Here is an 18579-nt window from a genome sequence, read left to right as displayed (position 1 = left end):
CTTCTTCATTGAGCCAATGTCTAATCCAATTTACTACCTCTCCATGTATACCTAGCGACTGAATCTTCCTAACTAACTTCCTATGCGGGACCTTGTCAAAGGCCTTACTGAAGTCCATGTATACAACATCCACTGTCTTCCCTTCATCTACTTTCCTGGTAACCTCCTCGAAAAACTCTAATAGATTGGTTAAACATGACTTACCACGCAAAAAGCCATGCTGACTTTTTCTTCTAAGTCCCTGTCTATCCAAATACTTGTAGATCCTATCTCTTAGTATTCCTTTCAATAATTTACCTACTACCGATGTCAAACTTACTGGCCTATAACTTCCCGGCTTACTTTTGGAGCCTTTTTAAACAACAGAACTACATGAGCTATCCTCCAATCCTCCGGCACCTGACCCGTGGATATCGACATTTTAATTATTTCTGCCAGGGCCCCTGCAATTTCAACACTAGTCTCCTTCAAGGTCCGAGGGAATACCCTGTCAGGACCTGGGGATTTATCTACTCTGATTTGCCTCAAGACAACAAGCACCTCCTCCTCTTTAATCTGTATAAATTCCATGACCTCCCTACTTGTTTGCCTTGTTTCCATAGACTCCATTCCAGTTTCCTTAGTAAATACAGATGTAAAAAACACATTTAATATCTCTCCCATTTCTTTTGGTTCCATACATTTTTGGTTCCATCCTTGTGAATCTTTTCCATAACTTCTCTAGCTTAATCACATCCTGTAGGCTGGTGCCCAGTTCAGCATGCAATACATGAAATGTGAACTAGCTAATGTTTTGTACAACTATAACATAATGATTTCTACCTATCCGTCCTTGTCCAACTTTTTGTTCATCTCTTCAGAAGAGCCCAATTTCGGGAAGCGTGATTTCCTACACACAGAAGAAGAAGATTAAAGATTATCCTTATTATTCATATGTACATGGCAACACAATGGAACCTCTCAATGGGATGTTTCTGGCACCAATATAGCATGCCCACAACTTCATAACCCTAACCCATACTGTTCACCTTTGGGATGTGGCAGGAAATTGGAGCACCCAGAGGAAACCCACACAGTTATGGGGAGAACTTACTCGCAGACAGTTCATCGAGTTGCATCACTTTCTGGTATGGAGAGGCCACTGCACAGGACTGGAAAATAACTGCAGAGGGTTATAAACTAGCCACCCCAGCATCAAGGACCTTCTCAAAAGGAGATGCCTTAAAAAGATGGCATCCATTATTATGGACATGCCCTGTTGTCATTGCTACCATCAGGGAGGAGGTACAAGTGCCTGAAGACAAACACTCAATGTTTTAGGAACAGCTTCTTCAATTCCAACATCAGACTTCTGAATTGACCATGAACCTATGAACACTATCTCATCATTTTTGCTCACTTCTTACACTATATATTTAATTCATTTTTGTATATATTTCTTATTGTAATGTATAGTATTTAATGTATTGCTCTGTACTGCTGCCATAAAACAAACATGTCTGTGATAATGAAACTGATCTGACTCTGAGATTTGCAGAGAGCAGCTTAAAATGAGTCACTGTGCTCCAAAACCATCAAAATAAACTGATAACTATTATAAACTAAATAAACCAAATAAAGTTCTGTTTCTAACAATCCCTTCCAGCAATCTTCTCATCATTGTTGTAAGGTTTCCGTCCTGTAATTCTCTGGCTTAAATAAAGACACAATATTAGTCATCCTCCAGTCTTCCTGTACCTCACTTGCAGCTGGTGAAGCTACAAAAATCTATGCCAACACCGCAGCAATATTGTGCTCGCTTCCTATGACATCCCTGGACACACCGACAGGTGCTGGGGATTATCCACCTTCATGTATTTCAGGACCTCCCACAACGCTCTGGTGAGACTGCACTTAGAGTATTGTGTTCAATTCTGATCACCTCATTGTAGAAAGGATGTGGAAGCTATGGAGAGGGTGCAGAGGAGATTTACCAGGATGTTGCCTGGTTTGGAGAACAAGTCATATGAAGCAAGGTTAGCAGAGCTGGGACTTTTCTCTTTGGAGCATAGAAGAATGAGAAGGGACTTGATAGAGGTCTACAAGATTATGAGCAGCATAGATAGGGTGGATAGTCAGTACCTGTTTCCCAGGGCACCAATAGCAAACACCAGAGGGCATATGTACAAAATTAAGGGAGGGAAGTTTAGGGGAGACATCAGGGGTAAATTTTTTACATAGAGGGTTGTGAGTGCCTGGAATGACTTACCAGGGATGGTGGTGGAGGCTAAAACATTGGGGGTATTTAAGAGCCTCTTGAACAGGCACATGGATGAAAGAAAAATGGAGGGTTATGGGGTAGTGTGGGCTTAGTACTTTTTTTTAAGGATTATATGGGTCGGCACAACACGGAGGACTGAAGGGCCTGAACTGTGCTATAGTGTTCTGTGGTTCTATGATTCTAACGCATGCAGGTCTTGCGCTTTAGTGCAACAGGAACATGCTGATCCTGAACTCTTCCTATTACACTGTTTTGAAAGCTTCTCACTTCCCAGTCAACTGTTTACCTCTAACCTATTTTCATTTTACATCTGATCAAAAATCTAGTCCTGAAAATATATATTTCAGTTGAAAACTTTTAAACAATTTTGAACCAGAATAACTAGTTTCATGCATTTGGTGAGTTGATATTGTGCTGGAGGCATAGGGATATAAATCTCTCTAACACAGGATCAGATCTTACAGGCCGTCTAGTCCAGGGGTGGGCAAACTTTTTGACTTGTGGGCCACAAAGGGTTCTAAAATTTGACAGGGGGGCCAGACTAGGAGCAGATGGACAGAGTGTTTTGGTAATACACCTCATAAGAGAAAATAAAATATCATGGGATATGTAGAAAACATGTGCTTTAATTTCAATTGAAAATGAACAAATGCATTACAAAAAAATATCTGTCTTTGAAGTCCCATGGTATTTAGCTATTTATTGAAATGACTTTTAAAACACTGGAAATTAAATGAATAAAATACAGCTTTTTTAATAGTAACAGTTATTATTTTAAAGCACTGAAAATTCTGTTATCCTTCAAGATATTATCATCATCACTCTCCTCCTGACTATCTTTATTTCAAAAACGGTAGGAGATGCAGGTCTACTTGTCCTGCTCCTTCTTATTCAATTGTCCCCTGTGCCAAAACTCAACAACGACCAGCACAAGGACAGAACAGTGACAGCGCGCCAGTATGCGGAGCGTGTTATTTGATCTGGAGCGCATTTTTTATTTTGAGAACGTACGTGCACCTGCGCACTACTCATGTCCATCACTTAACAGAAATGACATGTAACATGTAAGGCTTATTGAAAAAAAATAGTTTCAAATGCATTTTTTACATAACACAACGAAGAAACTTATTTTTAATTTCAGTGGGAACAGTGTTGTTGGTCTCCCTTTTTAGCCAGCGCATCAAAGTCTGGATTTAGTTTTGTTGTGGCGATTCTCAGGATGGATCTGAGGTGTTGGTCAGTTAACTTGGATCTGTGGCTGGCTTTGTTGATGTTCATGACGCTGAACGCCTGTTCACACAAGTAGGTCGAGCCGAACAAAGAGTAAAGCGCAAATGTGGAGTAATACGCTGCACCTCAACAAAGGTCAATGTATATAGAGTGTGTCATCTATTGGGAAAATGCCAGAATTGCGGGGAAAAAACGTTAACAAGGTTTATTAATATAATTTCATCAAGTTCTGCGGGCCGGATTAAAAAGCTTAACGGGCCGCATATGGCCCCCGGGCCGTAGTTTGCCCATGCCTGGTCTAGTCCATACCAAACTATTACTCTGCTTATTCTCATCAACCTGCTCCTGGACTATATTTCTCCACACTCTTCCCAACCATGTACTTATCCAAACTTCTCTCAAGTGTTGAAATCGAACCCGCATCTCCACTTCCACTGATAGCTGACTGCACGCTCTCACCACCCTCTGAGTGAAGAGGTTCCCCCTTATGTTCTCCTATGCACCTTTCACCCGTAACCCATGACCTCTAGTTCCAATCATCCAGAAGGTTAAGATGCATGGGATCCATGGCGAATTGGCCGTTTGGATTCAGAACTGAATTACCCATAGAAGAAAGAGTGTAGCAGTCAAAGGAAATTATTCTAGCTTGAGGTTTGTTATTCGTGCTGTTCTGCTGGGACCTGTACTGTTTGTAATACATTTGGAAGACCTGGATGAAAATGTAGATGGGTGGGTTAGTAAGTTTGCAGATGATACAAAGATTGGTGATGTAGTGGATAGTGTAGATACACTGGCAAAGAATACAATGGGATGATGTGAAGTGTTATATCTTGGGAGGTCAAATGTAAAGGGGCATGAAAGGGCCAGTTGATAGGGTGGTTGAGAAGGCAAATGGCGTGCTTGCCTTTATTTCGTCAAAGCATTGTTGTTCATGTGAAAATAATTCTGCCATCTGACAGATGCTAGTGTTAAAAATTGAAAACAAATGATTTGAAAAACAAAAATAAACTTGCAGATTCCAGAAAACAAAAATTTTTGAAATATTCCAAAGTACAGCAGCATTATCACACAGTTTTCTTTTTAGACCCTTCTTCAGAATAAGATTTTGACTCAAAATCCTGATACATTTGAATATGTTGTTTATGTGTCTTAGACCTCCTTAGAATACTTAGTTCCCCGATTTTACAAGAAGTGCTACTCATTTCTGTGTGCAGACATTGTGAATAATTTGTCTTTTTTATTGTTATCAGGATTTGAGTCACACTGGCAAGGCCACTGATTGTTCATCCATATTTGTCCTGGGAAATCACATTTTATAGCAATTATTTGCTATTGAGCTGCTGACTTTCTGGTGCAACTCTAAGAATGCTGAATACCAACCATGATACATGAGTCGTGTGAGCAAAGCTGAGTAACGTTGTCAGGATCCCTCCTATGTTTATTCCTGTCAGCAGCAGTTATTTCCCAATTCGTCATAGTCTTTGACTTTCTATTCCTGGCTCTTCACCTCTGCAGCACTGTTGGTTTGGTGATTGGATAAGATAGGAAGGGATTTTTGAACTTGTCTCTAAATATTTGGAAAGCACTGCCTGATTCCAAACACCTCCCTCTCAAGCACTGTTTGTGCATTTCAAGCAGCTCATTGCCTTAAGGTTTTGTAGAATATGTATGAATTAATTTGTTCATTGGTTAGAGTAGCTGCTAACTATATCATGAGCATCACAAAAAGATGCTGGAAGAGCACAAAGAATGGCGGTTGATGTTTCAGGTCAAGACCCTTCATTCTTGTCCAGATGAAGCGTCACAACTTGAAAGACCATTTCCCTTTATCAATGTGGCTTATTGACCTGAGTTCCTCTGGCATCTTTATTATTGCTTCAGATTTCCAGCATCTGCAGTCTTTTGTGTATATATCATGAGCTTCAAATTTCCCCTTTTGTTAAATGTTTGGCTTTGTATGATCATGTTCAATTGATAGGCAGGATAAGACCACTTGGTCTTAAGGCCAGCTAGTGGTACAGCATGACAGCTAGAAATTGTGACTAAATATTTCTCTGAGGCTCACCCACATCTCAACCCAAAGACATGTGAAGATGCAAAAGCCTGGCGCCAATAACAGGAAAATATATTCCAGGAATTCTCACTCTGCTGCCCTTTAAACAATTTAAATTATCCAGAAGATCGCATGGGCAATGTTTTATTTTAAATTTCAAAGAGTTAGTCTCCCCTGGTTTCCCACCAGAATTTGCTTTCTTTATACATGAGCTTTGATAACAACTATTTGCTGTCCAAGCATTGTTTTTAGACAAGCAATTGTACAAATACTGGACAAGAATAGGACAGATGAGTGGGTAGACAAAGAGGTTGGGTGGCTCTGTTGGTAAAAAACAAATGAGATCAAGTCCTTAGAAAGAGGTGACATAGGATAAGAAGATGTAGAATTTATGTGGGTAGAATTTAGAAACTGCAAGGGTAAAATGGCTCTGATGGGAGTTATATACTGGCTCCAAACAGTAGCCGGGATGTGGGATATAAAATTGAATGGGAAGTAGAAAAGGTAAGTAATAAAGGCAAGATGTACAAAAAAGCTGGATGAACTCAGCAGGTCAGGCAACATCCTGCTGAGTTCATCCAGCTTTTTTGTACGTCTTGATTTGACCACAGCATCTGCAGTGTACTTTGTGTTTAAGAAATAAAGGCAATTTCATGATAGTCATGGGGGGATTTCAGTATGCAGGTAGATTGGAAAATCAGTTTGGTGGTAGGTCACAAAAAAGGGAATTTGCAGAATGCCGATGAGATAGCTTTTTAGAGAAGATTGTGCTTGAGCTCACCAGGGAAAAGCAATTCTAGATTGGGTAATGAACCAGATTTGATACGAGAGCTTAAGGAAAAGGAACCAATAAGAGAAAATGATCATAATATGATAGAATTCACCTTGCACTTAAAGAGGGAGAAGATAAAGGCAAATGTGTCAGTATTGCAGTGGAATAAAGAGAATTATAGAGACATGAGAGAGGAACTGGCCAAATTTTATTGGAGGGGTTCACTAGCAGGATAACAGAAGAACAGCAGTGGCTGGAGTTTCTGGGGGCGATTCGGAAGGCACAAGATAAATACATTGATCAAAGATTAAGTATTCTAAAGGGAAGATGAGGCAATCATAGTTGACAAGGGAAGTTAAAAACAACTTAATAACAAAAGAGAGGGGTTATAGTATAGGAAAAATTATTGAGAAATTAGAGGATTGGGATGCTTTTAAAAAACCAACAGAAGGCTACTAAAAAAACATAAGGAGATAAAAGATGAAATATGAAGGGAAGATAGTCAAAAACACCAAAGAACATGCTGGAAATGTTTTAGATATATGAAGAGTAAAAGAGTGGATATTGGACTGCTGGAAAATTATGCTGGACAGGTAGTAATGGAACACAAAGAAATGGTGGTCAAACTTAATTAAAAGTTTTGTGTCAGTCTTCACTGTGGAAGGCACTAGCATTATGCCAGAAATTTAAGGGTGGCAGTAGGGAGAAGAAGTGAGCATAGTTGCTATTACTAAGGAGAATGTGCTTAGGAAGCTAAAAGGTCTGAAGGTGGATAGGTAACCTGGAGCAGATGGACTACACCCCAGGATTCTGAAAGAGGTGTCTGAAGAGATTGAGGAGGCATTAGTAATGATCTTTCAAGAATCACTAGATTCTGGAATGGTTCTAGAGGGCTGGAACATTGCAAATATCACTCCATTCTTTAAGAAGGGAGAGAGGCAGAAGAAAGGAAACTCCAGGCCAATTAGCATGATTGAACTGGTTGGGAAGATATTGGAGTCCATTTTTAAGGATGAGGTTCTGGGGAACTTGAAGGTGCATGTTAAAGTAGACCAAGTCAGCATAGTTTCCTTAAGGGGAAATCTTACATGACAAATCTGTTGGAATGCTTTGAGGAAATAACGGGTAGAATAGTCAATGAATGTTGCTTACTTGGACTTTCAGAAGATCTTTGACAAGTCATTGCACATGAGGCTGCTTAACAAGATAAAAGTCTGTGGTATTATAGGAAATGTACTAGCTTGTATAGCAGATTTGCTGATTGGCAGGATGTAGAGTCAGAATAAAAGAGCCTATTCTGGTTGGTTGCTGGTGACAAGTGGTGTGCCATAAGAGATGGTATTGGAACCACTTGTTTTCCTGATATATGTCAACGATGTGGATGACTGAATTGTGGCCAGGTTTGCAGATGATATCAATATAGGTGGAGGGGCACTTAGTGTTGAGGAACCACCTGTACAGATGGGGCGGTTTGCATCTGAACTGGAGGGGGACTACTTTCCTTGTGGGAAGATTTGTTGATGTTGCTTGGTGAAATTTAAAATAGAGTTACAAAGGGATGGGAACCACAGTGCCAGAACAGTTAGTGGAGAGGTTATGGGGGCAGACCTTAAACAGAGTTAAGAATCAAAAGTTTGGGCATCTTGCCACTAGTGTCCTGTGCTGTATATATGTCAATACAATAATTATCATAGGAAAGGAGGATAACAGTGTTGAAGATAAGGTTGCTGGTTTACAAGCAGGGGCAATGTGTAGTGAAGAGAGGCTGTTGATAGGGCAAAATTGAAAAGGGTGAATACCAGATTGAAGGTGTATTATTTACATGTGTGCAGTATACAGAGTAAGGAAGGTGAACTTATAGCACAGTTGCAGATTGGCAGGTTTGATGTTGTAGGCATCACTGAATCATGGCTGAAAGATGATTATAGCTGGGAGCTTAATGTCCAAAGATACATATTGTATTGAAAGGACAGGCAGGAAGGCACAGGGAGCAGTGTTACTCTGTTGGTTAAAAAGTGAAATCAAGTAATTGGAAAGAGGTCATATAGGGTTGGAGAATGTTTAATCATTTTCGATAGAGCTAAGGAATTGCAAGATCCTGATGGGACTTGTATACAGATCCCCAAAGAGTAGTAAGGATGAGGTCCACAAATTACGATGGGAGATGGGAAATGCATAGCAAAAAGCTATGTTACAATAGTCATGGGGGATTTCACTATGCAGATAGTTTGGGAAAATCAGGTTGGTGCTGGTTACCTGGATGGGAAATTTCCAATGTGCCTGCGAGATAGCTTTTTAGAGCAGCTCATGGTTAAGCCAACAAGGGAATCAGCTATTCTGGATTGGGTGTTGTGCATTGAACCAGGATTGATTTGAGTAAGGTAAAAGAAAACTGAGGAGCAAGTGATCATAATATGATCAAATTCACTCTGAAGTTTGAGAATGAGAAATAAAGTCAAATGCATCAGTACTACAATGGAAAAAGGGAATTACAGATTACAGAGAGAGGAATTGCCCAAATTGGAGATTTGGGCCAAGAACACTGGCAGGGATGACAGCAGAGCAGCAACAGCTGGAATATCTGGAAGCAATTCAGATGACATGAGATATATAAATTCCAAAGAAGGAGAAGTATTCTAAAGGAAAGATGACACAACAGTGGTGAACAAGAGAAGTCAAAGTAAAAAAGAGGGCATATAATAGAGCAAAAAATAGTGGGAAGTTAGAGAATGGTGAAGCTTTTAAAAACCAACAGAAGTTATTAAGAAGGTAAAGATGAAAAATGAAAGTAAACTAGCCAGTAATATTAAAGAGGATACCAAAAGCTTCTTCGGATACTAAAGTGTGAAAGAGAGGCAAGAGTAAATATCAGACTGCTGGAAAATGATGCTGGAGAGGTAGTAATAGGAGACAAGGAAATGGTGGACAAACTGAATAAATATTTTGCATCAATCTTCGCTGTGGAAGGTACTAGCTGTATGGTGAAAATTTCAGGTGTCAGGGATCATGAAGTGTGTGAAGTTACCATTACTTGAGAGAAGGTTCTTGGGGAAACTAAAAGGGCTGGAAGAGGATAAGTCACCTGGACCAGAAGGTGTACAGATTAGGTTCTGAAAGAGGTGGCTGAAGAGATTGTGAAGGCATCAGTAATGATTTTTCTAGTATCACAAGATCCTGCAATGGTTCTGGAAGACTGGAAAATTGTAAATAATCAAGAAGAGAGAGAAGCAGAAGAAAGGAATTTATAGGTCAGTTAGTCTGATCTCAGTGGTTGGGATGATGTTGGTCAAATACTAAGGATGATGTCTCAGGGTACTTGGTGGCACATGATAAAAAGGTTTCCTCAAGGAAAAATTCTGCCTGACAAATCTGTTGGAATTCTTTAAAAGAATAACAGGCAAGCTAGACAAAGGTTGATGTTTTGTACTTGGATTTTCAGGAGGCCTTTGACAAGGTGCCACATATGACGCTACTTAACAAGTTATGAGCCCATGGTATTACAGGAAAAATTCTAGCTTGGATAAAGCAGTGCCTGATTGGCAGGAGACGAAGAGTGGGAATAAATTATGCTTTTTTCTGGTTAGCTGTTGGTGACTAGTGGTGTTCCACAGGAGTCTTTGTTAGGACCAGTTTGTTTTTTGTTATATGTCAATGATTTGGATGACAGAATTGATGACTTTGTTGCAAAGTTTGCAGACAATATGAAGATAGGTGGAGGGGCAGGTAGTTTTGAGGAAGTTGACATAAGGACTTAAAAAGATTAGGAGAATGGCCAAAGAAATGGCAGGTACAATACAATGTTGGGAAGTGTATCGCCATGCGCTAGTGGAGAAGAAATGAAAGGTTTCACTATTTTCTAAATGGAGAGAAAATACAAAAAAACTGAGGCTCAAGGGGAGTTGGACTCCTTGTGTAGGATTCTCTAAAGATTTAATCTGTTATAAGGAAGGTAAATGTGGTGTTACCATTCATTTCAAGAGGACTAGAAAATAAAAGCAAAGCTGTAATGTTGAAAATTTATAGAACACATTTATAAAGTGAGGTCTCACTTGAAGTATTGTGAGCAGGTTTGGGCCCCTTATCTTAGAAAGGATGTGCTGAAACTGGAGAGGGCTCAAAGTAGGTTCACAAAAATGATTCTAGGATTGAATGGCTTGTCATATGAAGAGTGTTTGATGGCTCTAGGCCTTTATCCACTAGAATTCAAAAGAATGAGGGGTGACCTCATTGAAAACTATTGAATTGTGAGAGGTCCTTATAAACTGGATGTGGAGAAGATTTTTTAATGACCAGAGGACACAGCCTCAGAATAGAGGGGTGTCCCTTTAGTACAGAGATGAGGAAGAATTTCTTTATTGAGAGAGTGGTGAATCTGTGGAATTCTCACCCACAGGCAGCTGTGGGGGCCATGTCTTTATGTATATTTGAGGCCGAGGTTGATAGATTCTTGATTAGTCAGGGCATGAAGGGATATGGGGAGAAGGCAGAAGATTGGATCTGACAGGAAAATTGGATCAGCTATGATGAAATGGTAGAGCAGTCTTGATGAGCCAAATAGCCTAATTCTGCTCCTATATCTTGTGATCTTATGGTCTTATGGAATCATGAGATCAGTTGAAGGACTTAAACAGATTGGGGAAATGGGCATAGAAGTGACAGATGGAATATAATGTAGGGAAGCATATGGTCTTACACTATGGTACCGTAAGAACTCCTCCTCATCTCTGTTCTAAAGGGATGTCCTTGCGTTATGAATCTGTACACTCTGGTCCTAGACTCACCCAGAGTAGGAAATATCCTCTCCACATCTACTCTATTTAGGCCTTTCAAGATTCAATAGGTGTCAATGAGATTCCATTCTGGGTATTAGTCTAACAAACAATTTTTGAGCTGCTTGCAACACATTATCATCCTTAAATAAGGAGATTTCTGGTCTTCAGATATAGAGTAGACACTTCAAGTGTAATCTTGCCAATACTTTTTGTAACATGAGCATAACCCTTCGACTCTTTTATTCACTTCCATTAAAATATACAATAATATTGTATTACAACATAGAAAAGTGCAGCACACTGCAAGCCATTCAGCCCACAATATTGTGCTGAGCATTTAACCTACTCCAAGATCAATCTCACTCTTACCTCCCATAAAGCCCTCCATTTTTTAGCTTGATGCACTGACAAACCAACTTTTGTGAATCATGTGATGAGACACCCAGATTTCTCTGCATTGAATTATTTATTTTTGGATTTCATGTTTCTTTTAAAAAAAAATTTCCTGCAAAAAAGACATTATCAATTTTTTCCATGACGTCCTTCCGACACTAGTTATTGCACAACCCTCAGAAGTGGCTGACAATCTCCGACACAAATGTCTGTGGCTCGGCTCGTAAAGCTGCTACCTCGCAGTTCCAGAGAACTGAGAACAGGTGCTGTCTATGTGGAGTTTGCCCATTCTGCCTGTGACCAGCAGGGGTTAATGTAGGAACACGTGTAAATGGCTGATTAATGTCAGCATAGACTCAGTTAGGTGACGTATCTGCTTCTCTGCTGTATCCCCTGTGATACTGAAGGGATCATTGGCCATTACTTTGTTCCCTGTGCTGTATCCCCTGTGATACTGAAGGGATCATTGGCCATTACTTTGTTCCCTGTGCTGTATCCCCTGTGATACTGAAGGGATCATTGGCCATTACTTTGTTCCCTGTGCTGTATCCCCTGTGATACTGAAGGGATCATTGGCCATTACTTTGTTCCCTGTGCTGTATCCCCTGTGATACTGAAGGGATCATTGGCCATTACTTTGTTCCCTGTGCTGTATCCCCTGTGATACTGAAGGGATCATTGGCCATTACTTTGTTCCCTGTGCTGTATCCCCTGTGATACTGAAGGGATCATTGGCCATTACTTTGTTCCCTGTGCTGTATCCCCTGTGATACTGAAGGGATCATTGGCCATTACTTTGTTCCCTGTGCTGTATCCCCTGTGATACTGAAGGGATCATTGGCCATTACTTTGTTCCCTGTGCTGTATCCCCTGTGATACTGAAGGGATCATTGGCCATTACTTTGTTCCCTGTGCTGTATCCCCTGTGATACTGAAGGGATCATTGGCCATTGCTAACTTTGTTCCCTGTGCTGTATCCCCTGTGATATTGAAGGGATCATTGGCCATTGCTAACTTTGTTCCCTGTGCTGTATCCCCTGTGATATTGAAGGGATCATTGGCCATTGCTAACTTTGCTGCCTTGCTTTTGTGTGGGGTGTTTGCAAATTATTGACCTATCATTAGTTTTGATGATATTGACACTGAACTATTAAATGCAACAACATCCTTACAGCAAGATTTTGAAATCTAATTAGTACTTAGAAATTCTGCATTAGTTATAAATGAGTTTTATTTTAAGTTCTGGATGGAAGTTTAGGTAACTACCTGAAAAATAATCCCTTTCTTGGAATTTCTGATGACAAAATCTTAATTATTTTTTCAGAAATTAGGCTGCAATTTACAGCAGTAAAATTCATTATGACAAAATCTCTTCAAGGGTTGCTGAGAATATTTAATCAGAATAAAGAACGCATCCTTTAAAATGGAAATATAGTTCCATCACATTATCCTCTCACTTTACAATAAAACAAATATGTCAAAGCAGGGTTTAATAAACATTTGATTGCTCTCATCTCAGTCATTTTAGGAAGGAAGATTTTTTTAAAATCAATCTTATCCCAAGACATTTGGCTGAGGAATTTTGATTGACTTTCTGTTTTTAAAATGACTCTCACAAAGGCATCAGCATTATTTTGATCTCAGCAGAGGGCTGCGGGAATTCAGAAGGGGAAGTTTAGAGGGGAAATGAAGGGTTACAGAATTTAGATGTCAGATGTCTCAAAATTATACCTCAGAGAAAGGGAAAATATGTATGTTTCTCCTTTATTCAGAGCTTTCAAAAGGTAAAACAATTCTATTTTAAAAGTAGCTGTGTTATTAGCTGGAAAAGATGATAATTGTTCATAAATACATTTTCACACATGTGGCAAATGCAGCTTAATTATCCAATCAAATTAGATTTGGTTTTAGTAAAATAACATTTTGATATATCATCACATTTTGTGTAATTTGAAACTTGACTCTTGCAACTGTGCTTAAACCACATGGATACTAAATCTGCGAGATGGAAGAGGTCATTATTCATCTTGAGAAGCAGGCAATCTCAGCGGAATCGGTCTGAGTCAGTGTACACTGAGATTTTATACTCCTAAGAATAAAACAATAGACAATTCAATACAATTTCAATAGTTACAACAACATATTTCAAAGTTCAAGATATATTTATTATCAAAGTGAATATATGTCACCATATACAACCCTGAGATTCATTTTCTTGTGGGCAATCACAGTTAATACATGATAAACAATATAATCAATGAAAGACCAAATCCCACAGGACAGACAAAAAAAACAATGTGCAAAATAAAAACAAATTGTGTAAATGCAAAAAGGAAGAGAAAAAAGAACTGATAATAGTAAATAAATAAGCAATAAATACTGAGAAATGCCAGTGTCCAAGGTGGCACTGAGTTTTGGGCTGTTTACAAAACATCTATCATAATGATGCAAGACAATTTAGCTAAAGATGTCAGATGCCCAGTTCAATATAGCAGAATGGCAGCATGGGGGTGGGGGCAGGGGTGGATGGGTTGCTGCATGGTAGTGGAGTAGTTAGTGCAATTGCTTTACATGCATGGTAGTGGAGTAGTTAGTGCAATTGCTTTACAACAGCAACAATCACTGAGCAGGACCCATTTCCTGCTGCTGTGTATAAGGAGTTTGTACATTCTCCCTGTGACCATGTACTTTACCTCCAGGTGCTCCTGCTTCCTCCCACATTCCAAAGATATACGGTTGGGGTTAGTGAGTTGTGGGAGATCTGCGTTGGCACTGCAAGCATGGTGCCCCTAGTACATTTCTCGGACTGTGTTGGTTGTTTTCTTAAAACAATGATTTCACTGGATTCCAGAAGGATAATCCTATGTCTAATAATCTCCAACAATGATGTGTAGTAGCTTCTGAGACTCTGGGCCAATGGTTCAGACTTTGCAATTTACCCGTTGGATTCCTCATCCTGTTGCGGAGGGATTAGTTTCAACAATTAGGCAACAAGTAATATTGTTATGGCAGGATAGTCGAAGTTATTCCAGATGAATAGTCACATAAAACAAAATGCTATATTTGCTGGAAACCCAAAAGAGGATAATTAAGCAGCTCGGGTAAAGGAGTTAACATTTGAATTCAAAGACCGTTTATTAGGGGGATCAATTTAACTCTGCCTTCCTCACTATAAATGTGTGGCCTTCATTAGCCATAGTCTTTTTTCATCAAACAATTCTATCTTTCTAAGCTCCTGAAGTAGTATGTTAATTCACAGCTTTGTAGCAGTTAACTATGCAGAGACCAACACAGCAATGTCAAAGATCTACCATTTCTAATCTACTTTCTTATCTCTGTTCTTTTCTAGATAGTAATTTTATCCTCGCAAATGCTCAAGTGGCAAAGGGGTTCCCTATAGTTTACTGCTCAGATGGCTTCTGTGAACTCACTGGATTTGCCCGCACTGAAGTTATGCAGAAAAGTTGCAGCTGCAAGTTTTTATATGGTGCTGAAACAAATGAGCAGATAATTCTTCAGATCGACAAAGGTTTGGATGAAAAGACAGAATTCAAGGGAGACATCATGTTTTACAAGAAAAATGGTAAGAAATCAGAAAACTGATCAAAAAAGCCCTGAAAAGAAAATCATTCTTTGTTAGGTATGCTATCAAATGGTATTGCAAAGTACATAATGCAGTTCCAGTAATGCAATTATTATCCAATTAAAATGCCTTGCTGCTCAAAAACAAATAGTTTTAGAAGTTTCATGTCTTCACCCTGCATATGTATATTTCATATTGCATTTATCATTTTGTTGCCAATTTATACTTTCAATAAATCTACTAAATTTTTTATCCTTGCCTTATTTTAGGTACCATTGTACCAATAAAAAGGTAATGGTGACAGTGTATAATAACAAGGTTATTTAAGGTCTGATTACATATAGAATGCAATTTTGATGAGCAAAGACTTGGGTGCAGAAATCATATCTTGTTAAAATGACATAGCCCAGGGAACTGTGACAGTTTTATCTGTGTCACAGAGGACAGGATTTTGTCCAATTTACCAATTATGCACAAAAAAGGCACCATCGACATGATTCCTGAGATTTTGGCTCAGTTTTGCAGGTGAACTCTGTATTTAATTATTTAAGTTACAGAAATTCACCCTTACAGAATTCACAAATCACTACCCCAAAAAACAGAATAAATACATCCTCATGGAATTTAAATAAATAAATAAACACAAACTTTATTGTTTTCACTTCTCATTTCTTGGCACATATGTTGGTGAAACAACTTTGTGTTACAGAAAGTTATGATATAGACCATTTTCTAAGAGTACAATAACCCTCCTCTCATAATATAGGTTTCGCCTGTAGATAAATCTTCATGTAATTTAGGGTGTCTGCTCTGAACCATGATTTTATTCCACCATGAATTTATTCACTGGCACAACAGGGTCATGGACTCTTAGGGCCTACTCCTACTTCTGATATTCATGGAAGTTGTTGCAAAGAATCAGTTCCATCTGACAGATTGTATATGGCATTGATGGAGGCCAGTCAGTTGATCGAGTTCACTCTCAATTGTTGACTCAGAGTCAAAATCCATTTTATTATTATATGTATAAGTCCATGTATGCATAGGTGCAACAAAAATATTACTTGCAGTAACATCACGGGAACATAACATATACGCAGCATTCTCAAGAAAAAACATAAATCGTAGATTATCAACAATTTTTCAAAAAAGAACACAATCAGAAGAATACAATTAAAACCTGAAAAATACAAAGTTCATTATCATGCAAGAGATTAAAGTGGTCACAGTGTTGCTAAGCTGTTGTGCTGGTTGATTCAAGAACCTATCTCAAGTAGCTATTCATGAAACTGGTGGTGTGGAACTTCTGTATCTCCTGCCACACGGTAGTTGTGAGAGGGTATGGTGCGAATGGTGGGGATCTTTGATGATGGATGTTGCCTTCCTGAGAGCTTCCTATAGGTATTACTGATGGTGGGAAAGACGTCTCAGTGATATATTAGACTAAGACCATAAGACAAAGGAGCAGAATTAGGCAACACGAGCCATCAAGTCTGCTCCACCATTCCATCATGGCTGACATCATTCCTCTCAACCCCATTCTCTTGTCTTCTCCCCGTAACCTCTGACACCCTGACTAATCAAGAACCTATCAACCTCCACTTTAAATATACTCAAATATTCTCAATGATTTGGCCTCCACAGCCGGACTTGGCAATGAACCACAGATTCACCACACTCCAGCTAAGTAAATTCCTTTTCATTTCTGTTCTAAATGAACATCCCTCTATTCTGAGGGTATGCCCTCTGGTCCTAGACATCTACTATAGTAAACATCCTTTCCAAATCTGCTCTATCTAGGCCTTTCAACATTTGATAATTTTCTATGAGAGCCCCCCTCATTCTTCTAAACTCCAGTGAGTACAGGCCCTGAACCATCAAACACTCCTCATCCACTAACCCTATTTTCCTGGAATCATTCTCATGTACCTGCTCTGGACCCTGTCTAATGCCAGCACATCTTTTCATAGATAAGGGGCCCAAAAATGATTACAATACTCCAAATGTAGTCCAGATTCGCAGATTCACATTCTTGATCTTAAATTCTGTCCTCTCAAAATGAATGCTAACATTGCCTTCCTTAGCACTAACTCGGCCTGCAAGCTAATGTTTAGGGAATCCCCTTGCACCTCTGATTCTCAAATATTCTCCCTGTTTAGAGAATGGGTTACACCTTCATTCCTTCCACCAAAGTACATGAACATACACTTCCCTACACTATATTCCACCTGCCACTTCTTTGCCTAGTCTCCTAATCTATCCAAATCCTTCAACAGACTTATTGCTTCTTCAATACTACCTGCCCCTCTGCCTATCTTTGTATCATCTGTAAACTTGGCCCCAAAGCCATCAATTCCATCATCCAAATCATTGACATATGCACAATGTGTAAAGGAGCAGTCCCAAAATCAGCTCCTGTGAAACATGACTGTTCACCAGTAACCAACCAGTGTAGGCCCCTTTTATTCTGAATCTTTGCCTCCTACCAGTCAGCCAATCTTGTAGCCATGTGAGTACCTTTCCTGTAATACCAGGGGCACTTACCTTGTTAAGCAGCCTCAATGCAGCAACTTGTCAAAGATCATCTGAAAATCCAGGTATACAACATCCTCTGACTCTCTTTTCTCTTTCGGTCTGATTTTTTCAGGCAAGATTTCCCTCAAGGAAATCATGTTGACATAGACCTACTTTATCACATGCCTTCAAGAATCTCAAAACCTCACCATTAGCAACAGACTTCAACATTTTCCCAACCACAGAAGTCAACCCTATTTAGCCTATAATTTCCTTTCTTCTGCCCCCCCCCCCCCACCCTTCCTTAAAGAGCAGAGTGACATTTGCAATTGTCCAGTCCTTCGGAAACATTCCAGAATTTAAGATTCTTGAAAGATCGTAAATAATGCCTCCATAATTTCTTCGGGTACCTCTTTCAGAATCTATCTGGTCTAGACCTTTCAGCTTCCCAAGTACTTTTTCCTTGGTAAGAGCAGCTACACTCACTTCTTCTACCCACTGACACTCTCGAATTGCTGACACACTTCTAGTGTCTTCTACAGTGAAGACTGACGAAAATACTTATTAAGTTTGTCCTCCATTTTTTGTTCCCCATTACTTTTTCTCCAGTGTCATTTTACAGCTATTCAAAATCCACTTATACATCTCTCTCTTTCCCTTTGTATATAAGATGTATGTGTGTGTGTATATATATATATATAAAGAACTTTTTGTATCTTCTTTTATATTATTGTCTAGTTTACCTTCATATTTTATCATTTGTTTTCCCATGGTTTTCTTTGTTGCTTTCTGTTTGTTTTTAAAAGCTTCCCAATCCTCAACTTCCCACTAATTTTTGCTACATTGACATCCTTTGTCAACTACGGTTGCCTCATTCTCCTCTTAGAATACTTTTTTACCTTTGGGATGTATCTATTCTACGCCTTCCAAGTTGTTCCCAGAAACTCCAGCCATTGCTGTTCTGCCATCATTCCTGCTGGTTGGATCATGGCAGTTAATAAA

The 18579-nt window shown here is 39.2% G+C and overlaps 1 protein-coding gene across 1 annotated transcript in view; it reads left to right on the top strand.

Annotated features, from left to right (window-relative positions):
- Positions 1-18579, top strand: part of kcnh8 (potassium voltage-gated channel, subfamily H (eag-related), member 8) — a 439093-nt gene that overhangs the window by 162627 nt on the left and 257887 nt on the right. The window contains exon 2 of the mRNA XM_059972346.1: positions 14830-15063. Within this exon, the coding sequence (XP_059828329.1) occupies positions 14830-15063 (234 nt within the window). The remainder of the gene's footprint in view (positions 1-14829; positions 15064-18579) is intronic.

This window comes from Hypanus sabinus, chromosome 6 (assembly GCF_030144855.1).
Source record: "Hypanus sabinus isolate sHypSab1 chromosome 6, sHypSab1.hap1, whole genome shotgun sequence".
Taxonomy (NCBI): Eukaryota; Metazoa; Chordata; class Chondrichthyes; order Myliobatiformes; family Dasyatidae; genus Hypanus; species Hypanus sabinus.
This window is presented reverse-complemented; position numbering and strand designations above follow the sequence as displayed.